This window comes from Eubalaena glacialis, chromosome 14 (assembly GCF_028564815.1).
Source record: "Eubalaena glacialis isolate mEubGla1 chromosome 14, mEubGla1.1.hap2.+ XY, whole genome shotgun sequence".
NCBI classification, from domain to species: domain Eukaryota; kingdom Metazoa; phylum Chordata; class Mammalia; order Artiodactyla; family Balaenidae; genus Eubalaena; species Eubalaena glacialis.
Genome location: NC_083729.1, coordinates 94180887 through 94199063, shown reverse-complemented (window position 1 = coordinate 94199063; position 18177 = coordinate 94180887). Strand labels below are relative to the sequence as shown.

The 18177-nt window shown below is 56.8% G+C and overlaps 1 protein-coding gene across 1 annotated transcript in view; it reads right to left on the bottom strand.

Moving 5' to 3' along the window:
- Positions 1-18177, bottom strand: part of SH3RF3 (SH3 domain containing ring finger 3) — a 218669-nt gene that overhangs the window by 52577 nt on the left and 147915 nt on the right. The window contains exons 8-10 of the mRNA XM_061210569.1: positions 14996-15033; positions 3859-4029; positions 2150-2403 (exon numbers count right to left, since the gene is read on the bottom strand). Coding sequence (XP_061066552.1) covers positions 2150-2403; positions 3859-4029; positions 14996-15033 — 463 coding nt within the window. The remainder of the gene's footprint in view (positions 1-2149; positions 2404-3858; positions 4030-14995; positions 15034-18177) is intronic.

The window sequence follows — 18177 nt, the reverse complement described above, 5'->3', positions numbered from 1 at the left end:
CCCCAAAAGGGATCCAGGGGCCCGTCATGTTTTGTCCTCTGAAAGGGAGTCACGTTCAGGATGTCTGTCCAGAGTCCAGGCCAGTGCCAGCACCTCACCTGCCAGGCGTGGATGAGCAGCACTGCCCCCTACCGTGGCGAGGGGGGATTCACACACAGACAGGAGCCCTACATCTGGAGGCTGGTCCAGGTCAGCCAGGGCCACAGGGGACCAGCGCCCACTACACCCCTCAGAGCCACAGGCCATACCTTCCCCCGTAAACCAGACCCCTCTGGTCGCCTCTAGGTCAGGGGGCGGCTTCGCTGTTCTCCAGGGCAGCCAGTCCAGACACCGGCAAACTGCACTTGCAGCCCTGCCCCTCCCAGCTCTTCCATGCGGCCCCTGTGCCCCCCAACAGCTCATTATTTTGTCCCAGTTCTGCAACCCCATCCCTGGGGCCAGGCCACTGTCACCTCTCACCTGGACAGCAGCACCTCGCCAGTCCCCAAGCCAACTCTTCCTCCCTACTGTGCCCGGTGACGTCTGGTAAAGCGTCACCCTCTTGTTCGAAAGCCCTGGGGGTTCCCACGGCCTGGACCAGAGTTCGGCCGTGACCGCTGGTAAAGAATCACATGTGCCTTGTTGACTCCGTGCCCTGCGCGCTCCAGGGCTGTCCTCTGACACGACGGTACAGGCGGCTGCGCTGAGCACGCGCCACACCCGCCGGGGGCACGTCCTCGCACACCATCCCGGCAGGAGGGGCCCCAGCGCAGGCCCCCTGCTGCCCCTCGGGCCTTCAACCCGCCCTGCTCGCTGCCCTCGCTGAACCGCTCCAGCTGGAGGACAAGGACGCGCTTCTCCCACTTCTGCGCCTTTGTTCCCTTCCCTCTGCCTGGGTGCTACAGGCGGCTCCGCCTGGGACCGACCCCTGCGGAGGAGCCCCCTCCCCAGCCTCTCCACAAGCGCCCCCAGCAGACCCCGCGCCAGGCACTCCCCGCCCCCGCCGGCCCCGCCTCCCTAAGGGCCCCGCCTCCCTAAGGGCCCCGCCTCCCCGAGGGCCCCGCCTCCCCGAGGGCCAGTCCCGGGGCTGAGAGCAGGGCCCGCTCTGAAACGCTGGGCTTCCCGCCAGCGCTCAGCAATTCTTCCCCGACAATGGGGGCGGGGGGCGCCCGGACACCCGCCCCCCTCGTGCCCCTCGGCCGCAACTGGGAGGGACTGTGGCCCCACTGTGCTGAGTGTTGTCTGGGCTTCTCACACCGAGGAGATGCTTTCTGGAGACTCCTAGCGGGCCGTCTCTGGCTGGCCAGAGTCTAGAAAACAGTGTACTTTACTGCTCTAAAGAATTCACATGTTTTGTCCTTTAAGCCTTACTTTGAAAAGAAGAGAGATGATTTCTGAGAATAAGGTTGGGGTGGAAAAGGAATTCTGTGTCATTTAAGTGAAATTCAGAGGTACATCCTCCTGTTCTGGTCCCTTGTCACTGCACAGTGACAATGTTACTGGTTCTACGTGTCAGAAAGTTACTGGCCTGGCTCCCAGGAGCATCACGTGAGCCACGCTTAGCAGCTCCTCTTAGCTCACTGTCAAGCTTCCAAGCAAGACGTGCTAAACCCTCTTCATGCCTTCACGATCCACCCCACACTTTCCGTCATCTCACACTACACTGGGAGTGACCTGGATTCTCCTGAATTCCGGTCAGTCTGGCTATTGGTGAAGCTGCATGAAGGTGAAGATTCAATGGCCATCACTCCCTCCAGCCTCAAAGCATTTCACGAAGGGACCCTCTGGATCTGTCTCATTACCGGTTCTGTCCTGGGGGTGCTGCCTAATCGGGAGACCCCCTTAGCACCTGGCACTTGGATGTAGGTGACCCACAGCGGCTGACGAGGGTGCCCAGAGGTGCCAAGGTCACCTCACTGGTCAACCCAGTCCTCTGGCTACCTGAAGTGTATAAACACCTGTGAATTCTCTAATCCATTCCAGCTGCCAGAACAGGCTAACATGATTAAGTCAACATATCCCCCAAGATTAGCACAAGTTCATGATTACGACAGGCCCCTCCATGGACTGCTCAAGACCTGGGCCAAAAGGATGCTCATGACTTCTGACCCTGAGACCACCCTCCTCAAATTTTCCAGCAGAGTGAGGCCCATGGGAGCCTGCTACGTACCGGGGGGGCCGGCGCTCCGGGCTTGGCTGGCCGCTGGCTGAACTGAGTGCCGCAGACAACTGCCCAGTGCGGGCGAGACTGTCTGGTGCTGGGCCGGAGCCTGGGCCATGGTGAGGGGGAGGGCCGGCCTCAGGGCCGTGGCCGGGCTACTCAGACTCCCTCCGCCTGGGTGAAGGGTTGTGGCCATCCCCTTGGCCAGCGGAGACCCTCCGACCGCATTATTCCGGGGTGGCCCAGCCCCGCCTACAGGAACCCTGAGGAAATAAACAGAATGACGTCAGGGGAGGGCACAGATGCAACCACACCACACAGGCCATTGACGAAGGCCCTGAGAGACGGAGGCCACGTGGTCCAGGGACAAATCCTGAAGCACCACCAAGAGAACACCTGCAAGCATGCGATGCCCAGAGCTCAGGCTGGCAGCAGAGCCCCCTTTACAACGGCCTGGTCTCTCGATGCGAATATTTGAGAAACAGCAAGAGAACCCTAAGAAACAGAGAAATGATGCTAATCAGATATTTTGTTCCAGAGCCACTGCCTTGATTTAGTCTAACAAACAGCTGTGTGTCCCCAACACATGCAGAAGGAATGGGCTTGGATGCATCTGGCAGGCGGCAGGCAGCAGGAAGCAGGACCCGTCTCCCTCTGGACACAGCTTCCTGGCTCTGGGGCCTCCAGGAAAGGGTGCAGACAAGCCCTGCGCTCCTGAGGGACGCCGGGGAACTTGCGGTTTCGCCCCATACTTTCCAGGTGAAGCTGGTGTCGACAGCCCAGGAACACAAAGGAGCACAGGACCCTGAGACGGGCTCTGAGGGTCTCTCCTGCACGTGCCGGCGCTGAGCCGTGCACCAGCTCTGAGCATGTGGTCTGGGCTGGGAAGCTCCTGGGGTCCAGTTTCAGGGATCAAATGCCTTCCATTTGTCTAAGAGCTGGGAAAACATCCCTTCTGTCCCCTCAGGATCTCAGTCGTGAAACCCTGGAGCCACACGTGGGGGAGGGCAGGCACTGCCGCCGGGGTCCGGGGCCATGTGGGAGGGCCCCGAGGAAGCAGAGCCTCTGCGGAGCAGCTGTGGGGAGAAGGGCCTCCTCGTCCAGGGCCACGGGGCCACGGGGCTCACAAATGGTGGGCCTTTCCAGGAGGGACCGTGGGTGACGTGGCTCCCCTCCCCGCTGCTTCGAAGGTGCGAGTCGGTCCGGCGTCAGTGCAGGTTTGGGCATTGTTCAGTTATCTTCCTGGAAGTCTTGTTCCAAAGAGAGCAGAGGCCTGAGGGTGAGTCTCCAGCGGACCTGCGTGTCCTGGGCTGTGAACCAGGGCTGGGTAATCCAGGGTTCCACCCTGCAGTGGACGCTCCCCTCCATGGAAACATCTGACAACCCTGGGTCATCTCTAGCAAATTTTTAAATTTTCTTTTCCTAGGTTATAAAAACTATCAGTAAATTTGTAAAACACAGGAAATCACAAGGAAGAAAAGAAATTAATCACCCATAATGCTCCGCTCAATAATAACGGTTAACTTCTGGGAATATGGAATCTTGCCTTCACGTGTGTGAATGGCATGTGCTTCTCGCACACACCCCCGCTGTACTCACACGTGCACACACGCACATGCATTCACACATGCCCGCGTGCCCACGAGGTCCCGCCCTGGAATGCACGCCCCCGCGTGGAGCTGCAGCCCGCGGCTCTGCTCCTCGTGGGCGCGCCTCACCTGGAGACGGGCGTCACGTAGTTCCCCGGGAACACGCCCGAGAGCCCCGTCCGCAGCGCTGTGCCCTTGAACCAGCCGTCCCGACACTTCTCCAGCACGCGGTACGTGTCGCCCTTGCGCAGCTCCAGCTCGTCGCTCTTCTGGGGCTTGTAGGCGTAGAGCGCCAGGTACCTGCGGCAGGAGAGGCAGGCCGGTGAAGGGGTGCAGCCGGGAGCAGCTACCAGGAGGGGCGGGCAGGGACGGGACCGAGCTCCCCTGGGGACCCAGCAGCCACGGCCCTCACGCCCTGCACTGAGCCGGCCGGCGGAGCGCACGGAGGCCACGCGACTCGCCCGAGGCCCTGGAGGACCTGCCAGATCAGATGGTGGCGCCAGCTCTCTGGGCCCCTGCTTCATTCTCTTCTCTCTGCTTCATGCCTGATGCTCTGGGCAAGAGAAAGCCTTCGGGAAAACGGGGGTGAGCTACGCAGCCCCGGGCTGGGTTTTCCTCGTTTCGTCTCACCTGCCTGCTTACCCATCCATCTAAGCTGGGAGAGACTCAGGGGCCCTTTTAAAGAAAAGGCAGCCCAGTTAGGGACTCCTTAGATCTGTGACTAATTGAAATTCTGCTTTTCTTTTAAGCCTTTTGCAACAATTTAATGGTGTGAACCCTGGCCTAGGGCTTAGAAGCTGCGCCCTCAGGCACCAGCTGTATGTGCTCTGCTACCTTGGGGCTTTGTGGAACGGGTGGGTTTGACCTAACGAGAGAGTGGTTTCAGGCAAATACACTGCTCACGCTATCTGGGCAGGAAAAGTGGCGGGGCCTTCACTCCAGCAGGAAACCAGATGCATTTAAAGAAATATGTCTTGGCCGCACCACGCAACATGTGGGATCATAGGTCCCCGACTAGGGATCGAACCCGCGCCCCCTGCAATGGAAGCACGGAGTCTTGACCACTGGACCGAGAGGGAAGTCCCAAGCTGCATTTTTAAGAAGTGTCATCTCCTGGGCCTCCTACCAGGACGTGCCTGATGGGCACACTGCCCCTTCCAGGCGGGCTCCTGGAGACAGGAGCTCACCGACCCCCAGAGCACCTTCCTGACCCTGGAGGCCCTTCTTAGCAGGTGACGCAGAGATGGGACACAACTCACTGGGGTCAGGCGAGGAGAAGGGAGGCCTCCTGGCTCAGAGGGGCCTTGGGAGGAAGAGGCTAGAACAGGCGGAGAGCCCCGCAGAGCACAGGCGTCCTGGCTGTAAAATTCAGTAAAATGAGATAAACTAAACAAAACCCGCGCCACTCAGGTGCCCCTGCCCCGCCAGGCGAAGGCCTGGCCTCACCACTATCCTGCTCCCCTGTGAGAGGGAGACTGGGTGTGAGAGGATGGACTGGGTCTTAGAGACAAATCTGACAGGAGGAAGGACCCGGGGCCTCGGGGAGGGTGAACGAGGCCCCATCGGGAGGACCTCCTTGTCTGGGGTGAAGATTCACGCCAGCCACATGATGCCAGGCGATCAACAGAGCTGGGTGTCATCCTTCTGCTTGCACGTGTGTGCTGCTTGGGGGCCTCTTGGAGGGCGAAGAGGAATCTCTACAAACCAAAGTCCCATGAAAACTGTGTTCACACCCAGCCTGCCTCACTGGGGGGCAGGATGGGAGGGAGGATGGGGGGAGGGCCGCTGGGCTGGTCCTGGGGGGCTGTGAGCCGATAAGGATGAGACCTGCTCTCAAGGAAACAGAGTGAAACACAGATCTCACTCGTCTGCCTCATTCGGCCCCTCGGTGGTGTGAGAACAGTCTTTCTGATTCTGCTGCCAGTGACCCACAGTGGCCAGGGGGACGCCAAGCTGGGGGACATGTGGGCAAGCATGATGACTTGGGCATCCTCCCTCGAACCCCTGGTCTGTGGGCTGAAGTCCTGCTGACTGAGGCCCCTCTTCCCAGGCTCCTGTCCCACGGGACTGCAGAGTGGGCGACCTCGAGGAGGGTGTGTGTGGAGAGTGCAGGTTCCCTTCTCCCGTGAGGAGTCCTGGCAGCTTGTCCTTCTGGGGCAGATCTTTTGTCCTGAGCTGGGATCCTGGCGGGTGGCCACCTGCTGCCCTGCGGCTGCGTCCATCTGCTGCTGAGGGAACCCAGGGATCCACCCAGAAGAGGGTACGTGTGCCTGTCCAGCTAAGGGGACCCAGCAAACTGAGGTGCTCCCGGCACACACAGGCACACTCCTGCCTCAGGACCTTTGCACCTGCCCCCTCCACCTGGGGCTCTCCCCTCTCATCTGCCCTCCCCCACAGCGCGCTCCCCACGGGGTAGAGACGCTCGTGTTCTGTTCGCGCTCCACCCCGGGGTCTAGAGCAGTGTCTGCACCAAGCAGACGCGCACTCAACATTTATGGAAAGAACAAAATAGGGACTCTGGTTTTGAGACTAAGATCAAGACTGTTGAAGGAAAAGGGGTGTGTGTGTGGACGTGTGTCCATGTGTATGTGTGCATGTATGTATCCGCATGTGCATGTATGTGCATGTGTTCATTTGCACGTGTGTGCGTGTGTGTGCATGTATGTACTTGTGTGTGTGTGCTGTGTGTACGTGTGTTTGCACTGGGAACGGTTTCATCCAGCCCCGAGTTCTGCCGGGCAAGCTGGGCTACGAGGATAAGTAGGGGAAGCGGGCTCTGAGAATAAGTGGGGGAAGCGGGCTCTGAGGATAAGTGGGGGAAGCGGGCTCTGAGTTTCCTCATTTGGGGTCCGAGCGCACAGCTGGGACCAGAAGGAGGAGGGGGTGCCCTGGGAGGTGCTCCCGGGAGGATGGAAGGAAAGGCAGAGGGGCTGCTCTCCAGAAACGAAAGGGAAGAAGCGAACAGAAGCAGAGGATGGGTGACACAGGCGTCGGTCCACAGGGCGCTAGGTCCAGAGGGAGGTGGAGGGCTGGCGGGACGAGGGGCCCAGACGGGAGCTGAAAGGGAGTCTCTTAACACGGATACCAACCGGCGTGCAGCCCCGGGGGGTCAGGGTCCCTCCACCAGGGCCCGGCAGGTGGCCTCTTTCTTTGCCCCCACCCACCCTTCCAGCCCCTGGGACCGGGTGACTTCAGGGGCCACCTGCCGTGGAGCGTGGAGCTGTGGACACGGGGGCCCCTGCGGGAGGGGGCGCCGTCCCTGCCGGGAGAGGACAGACCCCGGGTGGAGAGCGTGAGGCTCGGGGGTCTCAGCTGCCCAGGGCGGGCCCCCCACCCCCGGCGCAGCGTCCGCCAGCACCCACCTCCACGGCGGAGTCAACTCAGGTTTTCAAAGCAAGTGAGTGTCAGCGACCTCGGCGAAGAGCCGACGAGCCGTGTGTGTGTCTGTGATCTGGGGAGCGGCCGTCAGACGACAGAGTAACGTTTCCAGGGACAAGCTGATGGTCTCACTCAGCATTCTGGGATCCCCGAGCCATTAGGGAACAAGGTCTGTGTTGACTTCTCAGCATCTTCCCATCACACAAGAAAGAGCATTCTTCAGACCGTGGGCCTCAAGTCATCTGGACTAAGCCTTTAAATCAGAAGAGGCTTCTTTCAAAATCCCACTGGTACTTTAGAGAAACACACCACGGTTTCTGATGAAGTCATAAAGGCAGCAAATGGGCAACTGAGGCGCACCTGGCTGAAACCACCAGCCGACTCGCCCGGCCTGGACCAACTGTGGGCCCCGCAGGGGCGGGGGCGCCGGCCTCCAGGGCCACGGGCTCTGCTGAGGTGCGTCCTGAGAGAGTCTGCAGGCAGACTGGATCTATTCTGCGTCCCGCTTCCTCACGTGGGACGCCCAGAGTCTAATGGGGGAAGCGAGGTTTCCTTCCCAGTTTCAGCTATTTATTTATTGGATGCGTACTGGTTCTGGCGCCCCTCGGGCGCTAACCACGCGGGGGAGAGGGGCTTACTTCCAAGGATGCCTTCAGCCCCGGGGGAACGAGGTGCCCTCCTCCTCCAAGTCATCAGAGTCAGAACTCTGCCCTACCTTGTTGACGGGGAGCTGTTGACGGGCAGCTGCGCCCGTGGGGCAGCGTGCAGAGCCCCACCCCACCTCGGGTGCCATGGACCGAGGCAGGACGAGGGTGCAGGGCAGGAAGCTGGCATTATTCATGGTCTTGCCCAAGCCCCACGTGAGCTCTGAGGCTGGGCTACCTGCCCATTTCACAGCTGAGCACACTGAGGCTCAAAAAGATGGAGAATCTCTGTTTACACAGTAGTGAGCTGCAGGCTGGTGGTTCCGCGGCCCCAGGGACCTGGCGGGGGCAAGGGGCACTGCGGGAGGCTCGGGAGAGGCCTGGGCGGGCGAGGCCGGGGAGTGGGGGCTCCATGTGGGGGGCCTGTGCTGAGTGGCACCAGGGCACTAATGCCATGCTGTCTTCATCTTTATTTTCAATTTGTTCTCTGAGGAGTAATCCCTCCTCTGGTCTCAATATTTCAAGTTCAGCCTCTTAGTGTGCATGGCTGGGGGGTGGAGTGTAAACAAATCTGACTTCACCTGGAACACCTCTGCCCCCCCCCCCCCACGGGCGTTCTCCTGCACTTGGTGCCTGCACATCTGCATGCAGCTTGCGCTGAGGCGGCGCTGGCCAGGGAATGTGGCATCTGTTTCCCCTGTTGTGACTCAAGAAAACGCCCCGGAGGGACCAGCCAGCTCCCAGCCCGAAGCCTGCGGCTCTGTGGTCCCTGCCGTGCGCCGGGTCACTCCGTCCAGGTCCGAGTGCGGCCACAGGGTAGGGTGCATCCTTTGCACCCCTTCCCACCCCATGCCCTCAGCCGCGCCCACCAGAACTGCGTGCTGCCATCCTGGGAAAACTGGAGGAAGATCCTCGATCCTCATGGAACCTGGGGGCCCCAGCCGGGCCTGTGGGAAATGGGAGAACCAGGCAGCCGCCGCGTGGTTCCCGGCGCCCCATGCTCCCTTTCCACTCCTTCCTAAGGCCTTGAGCTCAGCACAGGCCTCTACGAGGATGCAGGGGGTCCTGCGTCACATGCAGAGCAGGCCCGGGATTCGCCTCTGTGCGTTCACACTCAAGGTTGGTACTGAAGGTACTGATTTCAGGCAGGAGTGGGAGCGTCTGGATCCCAGCGCCTCTTCCCCACAGCCTGGTGGCCGGCAGGGGGCTCTCGTGCCCATCGAAGAGGCGACCCCCTCCTCCAGGCAGACGCAGCCCCGTGTGAGGCGGGGGGGAATGTCAGGCCCCGTCCCGGCGCCCTTGGCCGGCAGTGGCAGCCGTGACTGCCGAGCCTGGCATCGTGGGAACAGCAGCCAGCTGGGAACAGCCGTCACTCACCGTATTACTTGCTCTTTCCTGTAGAAGATCTTCACTTGCTGTTAATTGTCTACAGACTCTAATCAAGCAGTGATTAAAGAACTCTAACGCCGTCATTAACTTCACACCCTTCCGCCTCCTTGTGACGGCTTGCTCATTTCTTCTGAAACAAGCAAGGTTCCTTTCCATTCCTCCTGGGAGGAGTCTGCTCCTGTTCTTCTGGCTGCCAGGGCCGCACGGGCTCAGGTCAGCGAGACACGCGCCGCTCGCTGACTCGCAATCAGCAGGATCAGCTGAGGAGAGGGTTCAGCACAGCAAGTTCCCGAGCTCGCCTCTCCCCACGGACACAGCAAGTCCACAAGCACACGTGGGACCACTTCCTGGGAAAGGGACCTGAAAACTGGCTGAACGGAGCCTCCACCACAAAGGGTAGAAGGACAGCGTGGAGACGGGCAGGGGAAGCAGAGAGACGGACTTGCCCAGGAAAACCCCTCCCCAGCCACCGCAATCCAGTCAGGAGGGACCACAGCGGACGGGTCTCTTCCCTGAGGAGTGAGGGATCCAAGCTCCACACGCAGCCCCCAACCCTAGATCCTGCTCAGAGAGACCAGCCCCCAAACACCCGGCTTTGAAAACCAACAGAGAATACCCAGGAAAACTACAGAAGCACAGGGAATGGAAAACCCGCTCTCAGTGGAGTTGAGTGTGCAGACTCACTCAACCTAAAAACCAGCGCAAGAATACCAGACTGAACCGCTCACAGTCTACTTACTGACGCTGAAGCAACTGCCAGAGAGGCGGGGACCAGGTGGGATGCTCCCTGGGGACTGAGTCTCTGGTGGGAGCCATATCCGTGATCTCGGGCTACCTTGCTAATGCCGGCTGGTGGGCGCAATTTTGGAATGCTCCATCTAACCTGTTAGTGTCAGTGGGCATGCCCTGATGAAGCCCCGCCCACCCTGCACTTTGGCTAGGCCTCCCAGCCAGCTGAGCAATAGCCCTGCCCACCAGCGCCCAGCAGCTGCTGCGGCTGGGCCCACGGCCGTTCGGAGGCCAGCCCCACCCACCAGCATGCCTCAGCAGTGGCTGCGGCACCCCCACAATGGGAGGCTGCACACAGCCCACACAGGGGACCCTCGAGTGCCTGACTCTGGTGGCCAGGCAGGATTGCACCTCTGGGCCCACAGGACATCTCCTAATAAGGCCACTCCTTCAAGACTGGGAGCTGAAGGAGCTGGTTTACCTCATACATAGAAGCAAACACTGAGAGAATCAGGCAAAACGAGGAGGACGAAGAATATATTCCAATTGAAAGAACAAGATAAAACCTCAGAAAAAGAACTAAACAAAATGGAGATAAGCAATCTACCTGATAAACAGTTAAAAGTAATGGTCAAAATGATGCTCACCAAACTCAGGAGAAGAATGGACTTAATGGATACGTACAGAATATTCCATCCAAAAGCAGCAGAACACACATTCTTCTCAAGCATACATGGAACATTCTCCAGGATTAATCACACCAGTTTACAAAACAGGTCTCAATAAATTTAAGAAGGTGGAAATCATATCAAGCATCTTCTCTGACCACAATTGTGTGAAACCAGAAATCAATCAAAAGAAAAATTGGGGAAAACCACAAAAAGATGGAAATTAAACAACATGAATGGACCATTGAAAAAATCAAAGGAGAAATTAAAAAATACCTAGAAACAAATGAAAATAGAACCACAATGATCCAAAATCTATGGATCACTGCAAAAGCAGTTCTAAGAGGGAAGTTTATAGTGGTATGAGCCTACCTCAGGAAGCAAGAAAAATCTCAAATAAATAATCCAACCTTATACTTAAAGAAACTAGAAAAAAGAAGAAAAAACAAAGCCCAATGTTACTAGAAGGAAGGAAATAATAAATATCAGAGCAGAAATAAATGAAATAGAGACTAAAAAAAAACAATAGAAATGATCAATGAAACTAAGAGCTGGTTCTTTGAAAAGATAAACAAAATTCTCAAACTTTTAACTAGGCTTATCAAGAAAAAAAGAGAACTGGCCCAAACCAATAAAATCAGAAATGAAAAAAGAAAAATGAAAACTGACACCAAAGAAATAGAAAGGATCATAAGAGACTGCTGAGAACAATTATACACCAACAACAACCTGGAAGAAATGGAAAAATTTCTAAAAACATATAATCTTCCAAGACTGAGTCATGAAGAAATAGAAAATCTGAATAGACTGATTACTAGCAAGGAGAATAAATTAGTAACCAAAATTCTCCCAAGAAACAAAAGTCCAGGACCAGAGGGCTTCGCTGATGAATTCCATAAAATATTCAAAGAAGATTTAATACCTATCCTTTTCAAACTCTTCCAAAAAATTAAAGAGGAGGGTAACCAAACTCATTTTACAAGGTCAGCATCACCCCGATAACGAATCCAGATAAGGACACCACAAAAAAAGAAAATTACAGGCCAATATCCTTGACAAACATAGATGCAAAAATCTTCAACAAAATATTAGCAAATCGAATTCAAAAATATTGATACATTAAAAGGATCATACACTGTGACCAAGCGGATTTACTCCAGGGATGCAAGGATGGTTTAACATCTGCAAATCAACCAATGTGATACACCATATTAACAAATTGAAGAATAAAAACCACGTGATCATCCCAATAGATACTGAAAAAACGTTTGACAAAATTCAACATCCCCTTATGATAAAAACTATCAACAAAGTGGATACAGAGAGAACATATCTCAACATAATAAGAGCCATATATGATAAGCTCACGTCTAACATCACACTCAACAGTGAAAAGCTGAAAGCAATTCCTCTAAGGTCAGGAACAAGACAAGGATGTCCACTCTTGCCACTTTTATTCAACATAATACTGGAAGACACAGAGAACGGATGTGTGGACACAGGGAGGGGTGGTGGGATGAAATGGGAGATTGGGACTGACATATGTGCACTGCCATGTGTAAAACAGAGAGCTGGTGGGAACCTGCTGTATAGCGCAAGGAGCTCAGCTTGGTGCTCTGTGGTGACCTAGATGGGTGGGATGGCGGGGGCGGGGGGTGGCAGGGAGGTCTAAGAGGGAGGGGATATATGTATACGTACAGTTGAATCACTTCATTGTATAGCAGAAACTAACACAACACTGTAAAGCAACTATACCCCAATTTTAAAAAATAATAATAATACTGGAAGTCCTAGTCACAGCAATCAGACAAGAAAAAGAAAAAGAATCCACATTGGAAAGGAAGAAGTAAAACTGCCACTGTTTGCTGACGACATGATATTATACATAGAAAATCCTGAAGATACCACCAAAAAACTGCTAGAACTCATCAATGAATTTTATAAAGTTGCAGCATATGAAATTAATATACAGAAATCTAGCAACAAACTATCCAAAAGAAAAATGAAGAAAACAATCCCATTTACAATTGCATCAAAAAGAACAAAATATCTAGGAATAAATTTAACCAAGGAGGTGAAAACAGTGAAACCTATAAGACATTGATGAAAGAAACTGAAGAAGACACAAAAAATGGAAAGATATTTTGTGCTCATGGATTAGAAGAATTAGTATTGTTAAAATGTCCATACTCTCCAAGGCAATCTACAGATTCAATGCAATCCCTATCAAAACTTCAATGGCATTTTGCATAGAACTAGAACAAATAATTCTAAAATTTGTATGGAATCACAAAAGACGTCGAATAGCCAAAGCAATCCTGAGAAAGAAGAACAAAGCTGGAGGTACAATGTCTCTGATTTCAAACCACACAACCACAGAATGCGCGCATTAACTTGCAGTAGTCCGTTACGCTCATGCTGGCCACAATCCGTCTGGTGACCACCATGGCCAGCAGACACATTCCTGCCAAAAGGCTTATCGCCCTTCGAAAGATGTATCTGACTCCCTTCTGTTACCCAAATGAAAACCTCCACCCAAACAGGGACAGCCATGCTCTGGGAGTGAGGCAGAGGGAGTTGGCGGGGGGCTGGGGACCACACTGACCCCCTCATGCCCCAGGGCAGAGCGGGGGCAGGGGGAGAAAGAAGTCCCTCCAAACTTAAAATCCCTCAGTGATGTGGAAGTCTGTATGTGGCTGAGGCCTCCAGGATATGCTGATGACTCTCAGGGAGTGATATTCCTGGAACTGGGTCTCCAAGGCAGAGCAGCCTCCTTGGGTGGCTGACCTGATGTACAAGAGCAGGGGCTCTGGGCTGCCGCCAGGACCCTCGGTGCCCAGGAGGGGAGGATCGGGCTCTCTCTGAACAAGGAAGAGTTACTGAGAGCCTGCGTGCCAGGCACCTTGCTGGGGACGCTAAGATGAAACACCCGAGCCTCATGCTTCACGAGCTCTCCTGTCCCGCCTTGCACTTGGGGAACTACAGTAAGGCCTCACTGTCTCCCATGGACCAGGCCTGCTTCCTCAGGTAAAGAGTCCTGCACCCAGTTCTCATGAGCAAGACCACTGCCCATCCTTCCCCAGGTGCCCCGTCCCCAGGTTTGAGTGGAGGCCGTTGGAACTCATCCGGAGACCTAGTTGGAAGACGGTGCCTTCTGTCCAGTGTTGGTGAGGCCTGCATTTCTGCCTAAAGACATCAAGACAGCACTTACTAACCTACGTCCCCTCAGGAAGCTATGCAAAGATAGGTAGGTCCCAATGTCCTTGGCTTAGTTGGTTTCGGCAATAACCCAGTCACAGCAGGACGTTCAGGGATTCCTGTCTGCCGCCAGATAGAGGTGAGCGTTTGGCCTGGGCTCGAAGAAGGTGAACCTGTACCAGCGGATGTGACCGCCTTCTAGGAATCCTTCTGAACACGGGCAAACTGCATTTTCAAAAGGCATCGTTCGCTTGAAATCCATTTTGTTCTGCCACTACACAGGTTCTAAGTGTCCCTCTGGCCATATTGGACCTTGGGAACTTCCTACCTTGCCACGTTGTTTGCCAAATTCATATTCTCCACCTTAAACGGTCATTCAAGTAACTGAACTCATTGCCAAATAACAGAGCAGCCAGCAATGTGATTCTTCGGAGCACTCTTTAAATGGCGATTTTAAACGGCACATCTTTTAGGAGCTGTCTTTTAACAAGAGCAGATTCTCTAAACAGACAAGCATCTCACTTCCCAACAACGGTTCATGTGGCTCGATTTGGGGATGACATGCAGCTGCTGCGCACTGGATGGCAGTGGTCTGTTAAAACACAGAGCTGGGCTTCCTTGGTGGTGCAGTGGTTAAGAATCCGCCTCCCAACGCAGGGGACACGGGTTTGATTCCTGGTCCGGGAAGATCCCACATGCCGCGGAGCAACTAAGCCCGTGAGCCACAACTACTGAAGCCCACGTGCCTAGAGCCCATGCTCCGCAACAAGAGAGGTCACCGCAATGAGAAGCCCGCGCACCGCAACGAAGAGTAGCCCCCGCTCGCCGCAACTAGAGAAAGCCCGCGCGCAGCAGCAAAGACCCAACGTAGCCAAAAATAAATTAATTAATTAATTAAAAAAAAAACAAAAAACAAAAAACCACAGAGCTGCATCTGGGCAGTTGGTGACGCCGGCTGCTCTGGCCGCCCTCTGCCCCGCGGGGCCCACGCCCACCTCCTCAGGGGCCTCTGGGGCCCTTTTTTGAGTGGCCAGTGAAAGTGTCATCAAATATCTGGACCCCCTCCCCCGCTTGTACCGAATGCCGGGGGGCAGTAACGTTGAACCCGCCAGCCTGCTGGCCAGGCGGCCCCGCCATCAGTCCTGTGAGCTGCACAGAACCAAGCAGGTGACACGCTAGAAAACCCCACGTGGACACGCTACAGGGTGGTGGGGGGAGGCGCTGAAGGCTGGGACCCCAAAAACATAAACGGCAGCTCACACGTTGAGGGGCAGCTGGACTTTGGGAGCCGTGCCCTGCTGTTCAGCCGCTGGGGTGCATCCGGCCGAGGCGTCCTGGAAACAGACAAGAGGAGACAATGAGTGGACACAGGCTCCAGGGGCAGGGAGCAGCCCGGGTGGAGTCTGGGCATCTGGCCCCCTCGGCTGCCTGACTCTGTGGCCTCCACGGGCCCGGGTTCCGCTGCCTGGGTTTAGTAGCCGTCCTTCAGCCCCGACGGGGCCTGGCAGCCAGCGACCCCCATCCCTCCCGCAGCAGCTCAGGAAACCGCTCGGCCCGCGTCTGGCTCGGACAGCGTGGTGCCGTGTCCATCACGGAAAGAGGCAATGGGGTGGCCAGCCTTCATTCTCAGGACTCGGATTCATTCCTCCTGCGTTTGGCCAAGAAAATCCAGACAAAACCTTTCATGCTACAACACGTCAGCTTATTTAGAAACCGTGTCCCCGACAGCTAAAGAAAATCGGTCCTTTGACAGTGGACAGAGGGGCAGCTAGAGGGTGCCAGGATGTAAAGCACTGCCTCTCCTGCCTGACCCAAGGCGCGCAAAGCTTCAAGGGTCTACTCTGCGAGACGACGGAGGGATGGCCCCCTTGCAGGAGATTCCTGCCAAGTGTCAGGTGCACGGTGAGCTGGGTGAGGGCCAAGCAGCGGGCTCTCGGCTGCAAGATGATGCTGGGCTATCCTTAGGGAACCCCTAGTTCTCATGATTAGGGTATCATCCCCCGAGTCCCCTCACCACACACTGGCTCGTGCCGCCCCTGCCCTCCCCAGGTGGCATCCCATCTTTCTGCTCAGAGTACTGGGTGGCATGGAGAGTTGAACTCTGATCCCCAAAGATGTGCACAAGTCATAGCCCTAGTGCCTGTGAAGGTGACCTTATTTGGAATTGGGGTCTTTGCAGGGGTAATATCAGGCAAGGATCCTGAGATGAGATTATCCCACGAGACAGAAAAGAAGAACAGAGACACCAGAGGGGAGAAGGTGGCGAGCAGACACTAGGGCGACGCGTCTGCAAGCCAAGGAGGTGGGGTGCTGGCGGCCAGCAGATGCTGGAGGGGCCTGGGTGGGGTCTCCATCAGCCCCATAAGGAGCCAATCCACCGACAGCTTGATTTTGGACCTCTGGTCTCCAGAACACTGAGCAGGCACTGCCTGCTGCTCTGAGCCACCCGGTTTGTTACAGCAGCTCCAGGAAACTAACCCAGATGGGGACACCCAGGGGTATCTCAAAGCTGAGGGAGCTGGGGTGTCCTCCCCTCCTGGAGGCCCCCCACAGGGCAGGACAGGGACCCCGGAGGAACAGGGACCCAGATGAAGAGGGAGCCGGGCAGCCTTGGGCAGAGTCCTCAGGAGCTGCTGGTGCCTTGGCCCCGGGCAGGTGGGGAAGGTGACCTGTCACCACGTGTGGGTCCCCAGGGCACAAAGAGCACTGAAGCACAAATCACAGAGAAGCACCTGGAACAGGCCTGGGGCGGCAGGACAACCCACACAGGACCGACTGCCTCAGGACCCTCTTGCTGCGCGGGGAGGGTCATTCTTGCCCATCGCTGACCAGCTCCAACCTCGAGTCTGGTCTCCGAGGCAGCCTCCCAACCCCCCTCCCTCAGGGACCACGATGGGTGCCGGGACCACGGCCCGTCAGCAGCCCCTCAGGCGGACGTCAGAACTACTTCTCCTCGTCAGGACACGGAGCTTCTGGCAGGCTGAGAACGTGCGACACCCACACGGAACGCCACCCGCATCCCCAGGTCACTGACGTCCCGGAGGCTTTCCCCCTGAGCTTCTGCACCTGCGAGAGGGACCCAGCTCCTCTGCAGACCTGTCCCTGCGGCTGCCGTGTGGATGCTGCGTAGCCAGGAAGGCGGGGACATCCCTTTCTGCCCAGAGACTCCGGGTCTCCTGCTCGCTGGGCACGCCTGCCCCCAGGAAGGGACAGCCCCGCAGCCAGGGAGACAGCACCCAGGCCCACGGCTCCCCTCGAGCAAGTGAGGGGCCCTCCCTGCTCGCTGACACGGAGCAGGCAGGCGGCACCCGCCGACCACCTGAGCCCAGGCCCGGCTGGGGGCGCAGACACAGCCTGCGATCTCATGGGTTTCCTTGGGGTGGGGAGACAGGCGTCAGGCAGGTCGTTATAGACACGGGGTCCCAGCAAGAGCAGCGCCACAGAGCACACGACGGGGGCCGAGGCTGGGTGTGGCCAGAGGGGCTCCTTGAGCACCCACTGAAGGGAGAGGGAGGAGAAGGCAAGCTTTGCAGGTTGGAAGCAGAGGCTGGAGGACCAGGGGCAGGGGGAGCCCCGGGAGCCCCCCGAGCCAGCTGTGGATCCTGGGCAGCACCTGGAGGCCAAAGACACACCTGGTAGGGAGGGCACCAGCCCATGTCTCCGCCGAGGACGGTCAGTCGTGGATCGGCGGTCAGGGTGATGAGAGGGCGAGAAGAGGTCTGGATGCGCAGGAGGCCGTGGGTAAGGAGGGTAAGAGCAGGGATAAAAGCGGCCACCCCCCCACCCAGAGCTCACCAGGGACCAGGCTCTGCTCCGAGCACTTCGCCGGGAATAACGCATTTACTCCTCAGAAAAGCCTGTAGGCAGGTGCTGCTTTCTGTCACCATTTCACACAATGAGGGAACCCAGGCCTAAGGTAGGAGGTGCATGGCTCACAGTCACCCAGCCAGCCAGCGCCCCAGGCTGGGCGTGAACCCGGCAGCCCATGCTGGGGGCCGTGTGTGTCCCCACCACCCCGTCCCCAGGGACTTCCCGGGGAGGCGCCAGCGAGTGACCGCAAGCCCAGGGCCCGAAGCAGCACGGAGTCACCATTTCACAGGCCTGCGTCCTCACAGCCAGCAAGGCAGGCGGTCAGTCCTCTCGCTTCTCTGACTCTGACCCAGGGGATCCAGGACCGTCTTCCGTCTCTAGTTCCCTGTCTCTTGCCAAGGGAGACAACGTATTCGCAGGTTCTGGGGATTAGGACGTGGACACGTCTGGGCCGTTATTCCCCCTCTACCAACACGACTAGTGGATTCAGGGGCTGAAGGACGCGAAGGAAGAGGATGAGCGAGTTTCCGGCCTTTGCGACTGGCCAGAGATGCCGCGAGAAGGGATGGAGCACGAGACCCGCGGGAGGTCACGAGCTGGGCACTGGACACGGTGAGTCTGATGTGCTTGGA